The following is a 12433-nucleotide window of genomic DNA, read 5'->3' as shown; positions in this document are numbered from 1 at the left end:
CATTGGTTAACTACAAACCACATCATTTCACTAAATAAATAAATCCTAAGTCACAAATTATTCATTTATATAGGATGTATAGTATTACGCATGTCTGTTTTCAGCATAATAGTTCATAGTATGTAAAGCATTGGTAATTTAGTAAAATCACTTCAATTTTAACTTTTTAGATTTTTACTTTGCAAGTACATTTAATATTGTAATTTTTCTTGTCATTAAAATGTCTAAACAATTACAATTTTGGAAAAGATCCTTTTTACCAAATAAATCATGTATTAGTTGTTAATGTATACATACATATTATGGTAGAGATTTACTTTTTATTTCTACCCTGATATATATTCTTTGGAACAAAAATTTGTTAATAAACATCTAGTATTTATAGCACTTGTTCAGAACTACTAAAAATCGTTGAGCACTTTGAACCTTTATTGTATCTTTTGAGTTTGTACTCCACTGTGGTGCAGATCCTCTGAGTCTTACGAGTGTGTTACCCTACCTAGCTAGGAAGCCTAGCTTCTGGCTTTCTTTGTATCATCACCTAAAAATACTAATGCAGGAAATGAGATACAGAGTGTCTCATCAGCTTGGCCTTTTTTGAAGTAGCATTTACTTTCTGAAGACAAAAGTGATAGATATTTGACAGAAAAAATTTGGTGAGTGCAAAAAGCAAAACAAAACAAAAAAATTAATTTTGTTCATAATTCCAGTACCCACAAGCATTTTACCTGCTACTTTATTTGGAGCTTTTTATTTATATCTACATACTCAACCTTATTTAGAGGTCACATAATACAGAGGTTAGAAGTACAAGTTTTGAAGCCAGGTTGTCTGTGTTCTAATCCTGGCTGTGCCACCATTCTCTGTGTGACATTAGACAAGTTACTTCTGTTTCTTTAGTGTTGTCCTTTTCTGTAAAATGTGAATGGTAATCATAGTACCTACTTCAGAGGATTGTTTTCAAAGCCTAATAAATTAGATCATTCATGTAAATGCTTAGGACAGTGCCTGGCGTATTAGTTAGAACTCAGACAGTCTCATCTGCAGCTATTGCTAATCGTTGTCATTGTCATCATCATGAGTGGAAGTGGCACCAGTGCTAGTAGCATTTAATGTGGTGTAAGACTGAGTTCATGGATGTTACTGAGAAAAGTATGTTTCATAAAAGTCATTAAGAAGCTTATCAATGGGGTAAATTTAACAGCTGATACCTTTTTATATTCACAGGGGTCAGGAGAGTGCTGGTATTGTGACCAGTGATGGGAATTCGATACCAACATTCAAAACACACAAGGTATATTTAAGCATTAAAAAATGTTGAGTATAAAGGTAACAATAGCCCGAAGATAATTAGTATATAGTGGTGAGAGGAGGAACTTTGAATAAAAATAATTTGTAATTAGAAGTATAGTTGACCCTTGAACAATGCAGGTTATGGACGCTGACATTTGTTCAGTCCAGTATCTGCATATATCTTTTGACTTCCCCAAAACTTAACCACTAATAGCCTACTGTTGACGGGAAACCTTAACTGATAACATAAACAGTTGATTAACACATATTTTTTATGTCATATGTATTATATACCGTTCTTACAATAAAGTAAGCTAGAGAAAAAATATTATTAAAATCATAAAGGAGAGAAAATACATTTACAGTATAGTACTGCCTTTATCGATACAATAAGCTTATGTTGTCTTTTTACAAGATAAATTCTGTTGGTACCTATGTTAATGTAGTCTTAATACAGAACACTGTAGATGTTATATGTATTACTAACACTAGACCTCAAAAATGAAAAGATAATGTGAAAAAATTCATATTTATAGGTATAACAATTCATGCATTGGTAACAAAGAAGAAGCAATATGATTGCTTTATGGTTGCCTAGCCTATACACTAATAAATGAATCGTTATAAAATATCACTCACTTTATGCCTATGTAAAGATGGGCTGTCCACTTTAATACCCGTCTTCCACATGATGTTGTACACAATGACTACTTAGGCAATGGTGATGGTGGTGACACCAAAATGTCTCATATGGTTTCTGCTGTACAGTTACTAGATTTTCACAAGAAGACTCTCACACATCCACAACAGGTAAGTTTATTAACTGTACAGTATGTTGATGATTCACTCTTCATTAAGTGGAAGTGAATCATCATAAAGGACTTCAACCTAGTAGCCTTCATTCCTAATGAGTAGGAGGAAGAGGAGGGGTTGGTCTTGCTGTCTCAGGTGTGGAAGAGGTGGGAAGGGGAGGCAGGAGAGGCAGGTACACTGTATGTAACTTGATGGAAATATGTTGTAATTTCTGTCTGACTTTTTGCTTTTTTTATTTCTCCCAGAATGTTTCTATGTGGTACCAATTGTTCCACGGTTTGCTTTAGTTTCAGTGCCTGTATCATAGAAGGGTCCATGTTGTAAAAGAAGTCCAAAAAGAGTCTTGAATAATCGGAACCCTACTGCCAGAGTGTCAGTTTGTTTCTGGCACTGCTTCTTCTGTGTCTTATTCCTCATCATCTGGCACTGGTTCGAAAGCACTCATCTCCACCAAGTCATCTTCTGTTAATTCCTCTGGTATGGTGACTGTTAGCTCTTGAATTTCTCCAAGATCCATATCTTCACTTCATCCCCCACCATTTTTATTTATTTATATTTTTTATTTTTTTTACCATATCCACAATCTCTTTCATGATTTCTTTGACTGGTTCTGTTGTAAATCCTATGAAGTCATGCACAACATCTGGACACAGTTTTCTCCAGCAGGAATTTATTGTTTCAGGTCTGACGGCTTTTCCAGCTTTTCCTATAACAACTGCGGCATCTTCAGTGGTGTAATCCTTCCAGGCTTTCATGATGTTCTTTCTGTTGGGTTTGTCTTCCATGGCGTAGACAGTGCTCTCCATAGAGTACCTTGTGTAATGAGCCTTGAAGGTCCTTATGATCCCCTGATAGGGAGGCTGAATTAGAGGTATGTTTGGGGGCAAGCACACCACTTTGACCACTTGGGTCTGACCGTGTTGAACTCATGGGGTTCTGGATGGGAGGGGCGTTGTCCAATATCAAAAGAACTTTAAAAGGCAATCCCTTACTAGCAAGGTACTTCCTGACTTCAGGGATAAAGCATTGATGGAACCAGTCCAGAAAAAGTGTTCTTGTTGTTCAGACTTTCTTGTTGTACAACCATGTGTTAAAAGACTAGCAGCCAGACTTCCCTGGTGGTGCAGTGGTTAAGAATACGCCTGTCAGTGCAGGGGACATGGGTTCAAGCCCTGGTCCAGGAAGATCCCATATGCCACGGAGCAACTAAGCCCATGCACCACAACTACTGAGCCTGCACTCTAGAGCCTGTGAGCCACAACTACTGAAGCCCGCATGCTTAGAGCCCGTGCACCGCAATGAGAAGCCTGCGCAATGCAAGGAAGAGTAACCCCAGCTCGCCACAACTAGAGAAAGCCCGTGGGCAGCAACAAAGACCCAATGCAGCCAAAAATAAAATAAATAAATAAATAAATTTATTTTAAAAAAAAGAAAAAAGACTAGCAGCTGCTGTTTATCTTTTCCCCTTAAGGCTTGGGGTGGGGAGGGGGTGTTAGCAGCTTTATAGATAAGGGCAGCCCTGATCCTAAACCTGACTGCATTTGCACAAAACAGGAGAGTAGCTTATCCCTTACTGCTTAAATCCTGGTGTTTGCATTGCGTCACTTCCTTACTGATAAATGTCCTTTGTGGTATTTTATTTCCCACAATAGGTCACTTTTGTGTTAAAACCTGTTTTTTTTGCATTAAAAACCTGTTCAGGCAGATATCCTTTCTCCTCAATGATTTTCTTAATGCTGTCTGGGAGCTTGCCTGCTGCCCCTTGGTCTGCAGAAGTCACTTCCCCTGTTATCTTGACATTTTTTAAGCTAAATCTCTTCCTAAAAGTATCCAGCCATCTTTTGCTGGCATTTAATTCTGCAGCTTTAGATCCTTCACCTTCCTTTTGCATTGCTATCATATAATGACTTCACTTTTTCTTGAATCATATTAGATAGATACGCCTTTCTTGTAGCAATCATGCACCCACATAAAAGCTGCATTTTCAATATGAGATAAAAGGGTATTTCACAAAAAGTGCAAGATTTTTATGCCCGCTGGTATAGCTGCAGCACCGGCTTCACATATTTCCTTTTCTTTTTTTTGCAATGGTCTTTATGCTGGATTCATTTATCTTGAAATGGTGGGGCAGCTGCAGCTGCAGACCTCAATCTACAGTAGACATCAAGCAATTCAACTTTTTCTTGTAAAGTCGTGACTGCTTCTTGGGAGCACTTTCAGCATCACTAGTGGCACTTTGAATGAGTCCCACGGTGTTACTCAAGGTTTACGGTATTGCAGTAAACACGAAGAAAAATACGCAGGAACTGGGAGAGGAGACTTTTTACTGCAATAGGCAACTTGAGGTAGAGATGAAGGGCTCACCCGGAGAGGATTAGTGTCACATGGAATTTTAAGTGGGTACTTGCAGCACTTGAGCTCCCTGCAATATTAACAGGAGGTGGCTCCGAAATTATTACAGTATTACAGTACGGAGTGCAGTTCAGTTTATGCAGTTATGATGTAATACAGCACCTTTATGTTTGTTTACATTTCTCGAAACAGCAAATAGCACAGTTTATGGTTTGTGTTTGTTGTGTGCATAAGTTTTGATAAATGTTAACATTTTATAATAGGATTGTGTATATTTTGTGGTAGTAAATGGTAAAATAGACTAGTATCTAAATATATTTTATTTATGACATACCCATATTTTTCTTAATTTTTTTCAGTTACTCTAGGCTACATGGTTCATCTGCCAAGTATTTTTAAATTGTTGCAAATCTCCAAAAAAATTTTCTGATATATTTATTGAAAAAAATCCATGAAAAAGTGGACCTGTGCAGTCCAAGCCTATATTGTTCAAGGGTCAACCACTTCTATTTGTCATTACTATTTTTATTTCTCTCCCAGTGATGATTTGCTAGACTGACTCAGACAAGTCATTTATTTGAATACTTTAACATGCTTTAATTTAAAATTACAAATAATTTAGTTTATTGTATTTGACAAATGTTAACGCTTAGTACATCTGTTCTTCAATGTTTTATCAAAAAGTATCTTATAAAACAAGCACTTCAACATTGTGACCACATTAAATACCACTGAATTTTTCACTTTAAAATGGTTAATTTTGTTATGTGAATTTCACCTCAAATATATATTTTAATGCATCACAGTTCTTACAATTAGGTTAGTCCCCCCTTTGTTTTTTTTTTTTTTTGCGGTATGTGGGCCTCTCACTGTTGTGGCCTCTCCCGTTGCGGAGCACAGGCTCCGGACGCGCAGGCTCAGCAGCCATGGCTCACGGGCCTAGCCACTCCGCGGCATGTGGGATCTTCCCGGACCGGGGCACGAACCACACCCCCTGCATCGGCAGGCGGACCCTCAACCACTGCGCCACCAGGGAAGCCCACCCACTTTGTTTTTTAAGATTAGAATTCTGCAGCACAGAGAAATTAAGTGAACTTCATTTTCTAATTTGGGATTGTCTGAGCAAAGGCATATAAAAATGCTACTAGTGTTTTTTTCCCTAAAATGAGCTCTTACTTTGACTTTGCAAGGGAATGGGTCTTGTAAATCACGTCTTTACTGAAGACAATTTGAAGAAATTATATACTTCAAATCTTGGAATTGGACACACGAGGTACGCCACTAAAGGAAACTGTGAATTAGAAAATTGCCAGCCCTTTGTTGTTGAAACACTTCATGGGAAAATAGCTGTGGCACATAATGGCGAATTGGTAAATGCTGCTCGCTTAAGGAAAAAGGTAAGGTTTTTTTAATGCATTTTCATGATTGTAATAAATTACTGAAAAGAAGTTATTGAGGAGCTTGGAAAAGGGTATTACCCTATTGTTGCTACCTGTTATCTAACTTCAAAGAACAACTGTATCAGAATTAGCTGGAGTATTTGTTATAATTACAAATTCTAAGAGATTCCCCCCGCCAGAGTCTGGGGAGGGGCTGGTTGCTGAGTCTGCATTTTAATATGCTCCTAAGGTGATTCTGATGCACTGCTTTGGAGTTGAGATTTGTAAAATTGATTTAAGTATTCCCAGAACTTTGTCCTGCCCTCTTCTTAGCTTCTGCCATTGTCGTTACCATAATACAGTTTTTTTGCTCCGAAATGAAAAAAAATTTTTTTATTCAGACAATTTAAAAAATATAAATATGAAGTAAAAATTATTTTAAAACTCACTATTTAGAGGTACCACTGGAAGTTCCGTTCTAAACAATACCCAGGGCATTATTTTTCGCCTAACCCCTTACCCAGATGCTCGACTTCGCCTCTACACATTTCGCTGCATCAGGGATGATCAGTGAGGATGGATAGCCACGATCGCCACCACCAAAAAACCTGAGTTGAGAGTCTGCACTGCAGTGTGCCACTCTTACAGGAATGTGTCCTTTCTCTCAGGAGTGTCGAGGGCTGAAAAAGTTAGAACCATAATCCCAAACCCTCATGCCTTCTCCGTCCCCCTCCTCCAGCCACCCACTGCAGGTCTACATTCCATCAAATTTTTCAAAGTTTTCAAAAGCTTTCCTGTATACCTCCTAAAGCACTTTTTTTTTTTTCCTTTTTTTCCTGTTTGAAAAGATTCAGAGACTTCCCATTGCCTCCAGCAGCGGTTCTCCGTTATTATGCATACATACCTACCATTGGTAGGATGCAGGATTCCTTAACTGAGCCTCTACAGGATGCCTGATCTCTTTCTGTGATGGCAGGCTATTGGGTGAGGGGTGAGTTAAAGCTTCCCCTCTAATGACTGCAACTTTTCTCCTTTCCAAATAGCTTCTGCGTCACGGTATTGGTCTGTCAACAAGTTCTGATAGCGAAATGATCACCCAGTTACTGGCGTATACCCCTCCTCAGGAACAAGATGACACCCCAGACTGGGTGGCAAGGTAATGGTAAAAGTAGGCCGAGTGTGCAGGTCTGGTAATGAGAGCTTGGTCTTGCTTGTGTTTGTAACTAAAATTATTCATTCAATTATTTAATTGATTCCAGGATTAAAAACTTAATGAAGGAAGCACCCACAGCATACTCTCTGATTATAATGCACAGAGATGTGATTTATGCAGTACGAGATCCTTATGGAAATCGTCCTCTGTGCATTGGTCGTCTTATTCCTGTATCTGATATAAATGATAAAGGTAATGAACTTCAAAAGAAATATAATTTTATAATGCTTTCCCAAGTCATTGTCCTACTGTTGGCACACCCTGAAATCTGTAGGTATAAGGAGCTTATTGAGTAAAAGCTAGGTAAAAAGGAAAAAAATGACACTTCGTTTTCAAAGTACATTTCCTTGAGTATTTCTGAGCTGAGCCATTTTTAATATATTCAGTGGACGTTCCTGTTTTGTCCTGTCTGAGTGGCCTATTCATATCCTTTGCCCAGCTTTTTCATTTGTGCAGTATGATTTCAGCGATTTTCTTTTTGACTTATCAGATGTCTTATTCAGGCCACGAAACCATATTGTTTGAAGGGATCTTGGGATTATTAATTTTATCTTTGGTTCTAGTCAAATGAGGAACCATATGCTCTTAAAGTCATAGTAATGGATATTCTGTGAGCTCTTTTGTTTATCTATTTGGTGTTTCGCTGTTCTCTTGAAATATGTAGCCTCTTTTAAAATTTCTTGAATTCAGTAACTGAATCGATTGTCTTGTGATTTACAGAAAAAAAGTCTTCAGAAACAGAAGGATGGGTGGTGTCTTCAGAATCTTGTAGCTTTTTATCTATTGGTGCAAGGTAAGTTTTATCTCACTCAGCACATCAACTTTTTCCACATGGATAAAAAAAAATTTTTTTTTTCTGATGTCTGCAAAAATACATGTTTATAAATGCAGTTCCTTTTGTGCATTTGTGCTCAGCAGTTGCACTGACATTAATGTCCCAGTAATACCTTCTAATCCTGGAACTGGCATCCTGTTTTCAAAATACCATGAGACTTATTTTAGAAAGGAAGAATCTCCTCAACAAGTAATAGTTATGAGCAAAAAATTTAAGCCAGGATAAAAATGTTCTCTTTAGACTTCATGCTTTTAAAAATCAATAAAATATAGGGCTTTTAATTTTTTTAATTCTAAATTTGAATTTAGGGGTAACAGATTTATGGAAATTACTGCCGGAGGAATACTACTTTTCTTTTTTAAAATTTATTTATTTATTTGTTTTTATTTTTGGCTGTGTGTGGGCTTTCTCTGGTTGCAGCGAGCAGGGGCTACTCTTCGTTGCAGTGCGCGGGCTTCTCATTGTCATGGCTTGTCTTGTCGGGCAGCACGGGCTCTAGGTGCGGGCTTCAGTAGTTGTGGCTCACGGGCTCTAGAGCACAGGCTCAGTAGTTGTGGCGCACGGGCTTAGTTGCTCCGCGGCATGTGGGATCTTCCCGGGCTAGGGATCAAACCCGTGTCCCCTGCATTGGCAGGTGGATTCTTAACCACAGCGCCACCAGGGAAGCCCAGGAATACTACTTTTTATTTTTTTAGGCCAATAGACTTTATTTTAAATTGAGCCATTTTTCCTTTGTAAGGGAAGGGACTCTGTGTGCTTTATAACAGATAATTTGCCTTAATTTGACTGGTTTATTTTTAGTCTTCTTTAATATTGTTTCCCAAGATATTACCGTGAAATCTTGCCTGGAGAAATTGTGGAAATATCCAGACATAATATCCAAACTCTTGATATTATACCAAGGTCTGAAGGAAACCCAATGGCTTTCTGTATCTTTGAATATGTTTATTTTGCAAGACCAGATAGTATATTTGAAGGTAAGTAAAGTATCTCTAACTATTGATATAAATCTATTATTTACCTCATTGAAACATGACAATTCTTGGGCCCAAAGGCTTACCTGGTTCTTTGAAGGCACATAGTTATATGTTGTGAATTTTGGGACTGAGCTTACAAGTCATAAAAGATCACAGTTTTTCCTTTTCATCTGACTCTTGGATTTTGTTTTCCTTTTAGGAGTAAGGATTATGATTTTCAGATATGTATTAAGGTTAATTCTCTTTTTAAAGAGTGAATTCCCCCAGTTTATGTGTTTCCACTTTAGTGTTTTTTGGTCTTGCTTTTCTTTTTCAATTAATTAATTAATTAATTAATTTTTGGCTGTGTTGAGTCTTCGTTGCTGCACGCTCAATTCTGTAGAGTTCTAACAAGCTAGTTTCTTAGAATAGTGATATGCTGTGCTATATTATACTAAGTAAAAATTTGTTTCCTTTTCCAAACATTCCAGACCAAATGGTTTACACAGTAAGATACCGTTGTGGTCTGCAGCTGGCAATTGAAGCCCCTGTGGATGCGGATTTAGTTAGCACTGTCCCGGAATCTGCTACGCCTGCTGCCCTTGGTTACGCAGCAAAGGTATTTTCTCTTAATCAACACACAGTGAATTGCTCCTTTAGCACTGAGGTTAGAAGTCCATGTATATAAAGAGAAACTCATCAATTTACTGTAAGGAAAAAGAAAGTGTTGGTTCTTTTGCAAGAGTTACTTACTTTCCAGCCTTTTCATTCAGTGGCACTATTTTTTAATGGGTCCACAAAAAGTTTACCCAAAGACTAGGAAAACGATCCCCTTCATTTTAAAAAAATAATATCATGACTATATGTAGAATTTAGTGGTAATATTTGCTTATTATTAAGTACCTTCACAAACCACTGGTGTATTTATTCCCTACTGAGTGTGGGTGATAATAAAGTTGTTTATGTTAATTTTGTATAATGTTCTTAGTACTATGCTTAATTTCATTTTTCATAACCGGGTAGGATATGTAATTATAGTGATCCTGGTGTATAATAGCCAACATTCACTACGTTGGAAAGTTTAGTTTGTGAATTTTTAAAAGAAATAATATGCATACATTTTAGAGAAGTATTACCTTGTTAGATGGATAAGTCACCTCCTGTCCCTCAGAAAATATCTCCTTAGCCTACCGGTTTTAATTCATTTCCTGCTGACAATTTTTAAATATGTGAATTTTTCTGACAGTGATTTATTCTTTGTCATGTGTTCACATTCTTGGTGTTCTTTTCCAAGATAGAGAAATAATATGTGTTTAAGAAAGAAGCATTACAAATTCTAGCAAAATGAGTTGTTTTTCCTACTAAGTAGAGGACTTTCAATAATTTTTCTTTTTGCCTTTTCTTCCCTACAGTTTAAATAGTGAAGGAAAATTATAATCTGATGATGGAGAGCTCAGAATAACAACCACATTTAAAATTTTTTACGTAGATGTTATAACGGAAGCATGACCTAGAGAAAACAGAACCCTAGAGTTCTCTGTATATGTGCTGCTCATTGTACTTTTATTCCTTCTCTGTCAGTGTGAGCTTCCGTATGTGGAGGTGCTATGTAAAAACCGGTATGTAGGAAGAACATTCATTCAGCCAAACATGAGATTAAGACAACTTGGTGTTGCGAAAAAATTTGGAGTATTGTCGGACAACTTTAAAGGCAAAAGAATTGTTCTTGTAGATGATTCAATTGTGAGAGGCAATACCATTTCACCCATAATCAAATTGCTCAAAGAATCTGGTGCAAAAGAGGTAAGTAATATTAAAACACCTATTCTAAAGCACCAATAATTACAATTTGATAGTCATGAAAATTTTATGTTAAAAGTTTTATAAACCTAATTTTAAAACTAACAAACCACAAAATAGAGTACTTTTAAATTTGTAGAGTATTGATTACTTTTTCTTTTTGAAGATATGGAAGCAATCCTAGTGTAATAAATTTGACACATTAGATTATATTTTCAAATCTCAAAGCTTATTCTAACTAAATAGTTCAGTAATTCGAATTACTGAAGTGAGATGTCATTTACAGCTAATAGTTGATCAGATTTAGAAATAAAATCTATTGTGGAGAAAATGGTATAGAAAGCAGTATGACAGTCTATTTAGAAAGCATTACAATAGTAAAAAAGAATAGACACAAATAAACAAACAGAAGAACTGGAAATAGCTCATATATCTACCAGCAGGAAATAATTTAGTAAATCGATACATCAGTATGATGAAATACGATGCAACCATTAAAAACTATAATTATGAAGACTGCAAAACATGGGAAAATCTTTGCTGTTACAAGAAAGGTAAAGAGTAAATGTAGACACTGATTACAGCTGTGTAAATGTTCCTGACAAAAGGCAGAAAATAATGATAGATAAAAAAATAGACAAACACAGCTCTTTGTAGTAGTAGTAAGGTTTTTATTATATCCTGGTAGATGTTATTTTTCTTTTTTAAAAGGTTAAATAAGAGGTAGGCAAAAGTGTCATTCAAGTGTTAGAGGAAAAAATGAAGATGGTCCTGGGAATATAATAAATGAGAAATGACAGATCAGAAGAAAGAAATGTCCTTGTTAGTAGGTGACAGAAGGAAACAATGGGCATCTCTGTAAAAAGAACCCTTTACAAGTGGCTAACATTTTGAAATTCTTGTTCAGGACACTTTGGAGTCTAGGACAGGGCTGCTCAAGTAGGATTCTTGGTAATGAATTAATTCTAAAAGTAGAATTACTTTTAGAACACTGGAGTTCTGTATGTATATCACATGATTTTATAGGATTCTTTTCCACCTATTATAGTGAAAGAAATTTTTTAGTATGCTTTATTACCCGTATGTCGTTAAAGTATTCTGTAAAACAATTTTATGTTGTATTTGTCAATGGCAGAATTTTGCCTAATTGTTCTTACAGTGAATGTCAAACTAATGAATGTGTGAAATGCTTTCTTTCCAAGGTACACATTCGCGTAGCTTCACCACCAATTAGATATCCATGCTTCATGGGAATAAACATACCAACAAAAGAAGAGCTTATTGCCAATAAACCAGAATTTGAGCATATCTCAGATCATCTAGGTAGGTATTACAATTTCTATAAACTTTTATCTTTATTCATTTATTAACAGAAAATCCAAGCTTGTCAATCTTTACACTTTTAATAAAAAATAGTGTTCAGTGTTTATTGAAAGTAAATGTTGTATGTGTTGAACAGATGAATAGTGAAAGAGCCTGATATGTGTGGACACCATAGTGAATGCTGTGATGGAGAGCTAGGCTAAGGTGAGATCAGAGAAGAAGGAAGAAAGGCTTTCCTAGTAGAGAAAACTGCTAATCAGTTAAAGCCTCCCAAAGGTCAGATCAGAAGAAAAACAAAAGTAATTTCACCACAGATTCTAATAGAATAATTTGGATGTGAGTACAAATCAAAAAGTGAAAAGCTTATGTAGGCTTATCTTTAATAATGAGGTCAGAAGTCTTGGAGATGGAGGTTATCCTTGATAAGACATTTGCCTTTCAAATTCAGGTGAGGTATAAACTATAAATA

The 12433-nt window shown here is 36.3% G+C and overlaps 1 protein-coding gene across 2 annotated transcripts in view; it reads left to right on the top strand.

The window, feature by feature from the left end:
• The window catches only part of PPAT (phosphoribosyl pyrophosphate amidotransferase), a 37085-nt gene that overhangs the window by 20983 nt on the left and 3669 nt on the right, over positions 1–12433 (top strand). The window contains exons 2-10 of one of the 2 annotated variants that reach the window (XM_067736099.1): positions 1228–1294; positions 5649–5855; positions 6881–6993; positions 7097–7242; positions 7771–7843; positions 8711–8862; positions 9333–9460; positions 10423–10644; positions 11844–11964. In XM_067736099.1, coding sequence (XP_067592200.1) covers positions 1228–1294; positions 5649–5855; positions 6881–6993; positions 7097–7242; positions 7771–7843; positions 8711–8862; positions 9333–9460; positions 10423–10644; positions 11844–11964 — 1229 coding nt within the window. The remainder of the gene's footprint in view (positions 1–1227; positions 1295–5648; positions 5856–6880; positions 6994–7096; positions 7243–7770; positions 7844–8710; positions 8863–9332; positions 9461–10422; positions 10645–11843; positions 11965–12433) is intronic. The other variant, XM_067736100.1, reaches the window with a different exon arrangement.

This window comes from Pseudorca crassidens, chromosome 4, assembly GCF_039906515.1.
Source record: "Pseudorca crassidens isolate mPseCra1 chromosome 4, mPseCra1.hap1, whole genome shotgun sequence".
NCBI lineage: Eukaryota > Metazoa > Chordata > Mammalia > Artiodactyla > Delphinidae > Pseudorca > Pseudorca crassidens.
Note: the sequence above shows the minus strand (reverse complement) of the source record. Positions and strands in the feature narration are given on the sequence as shown.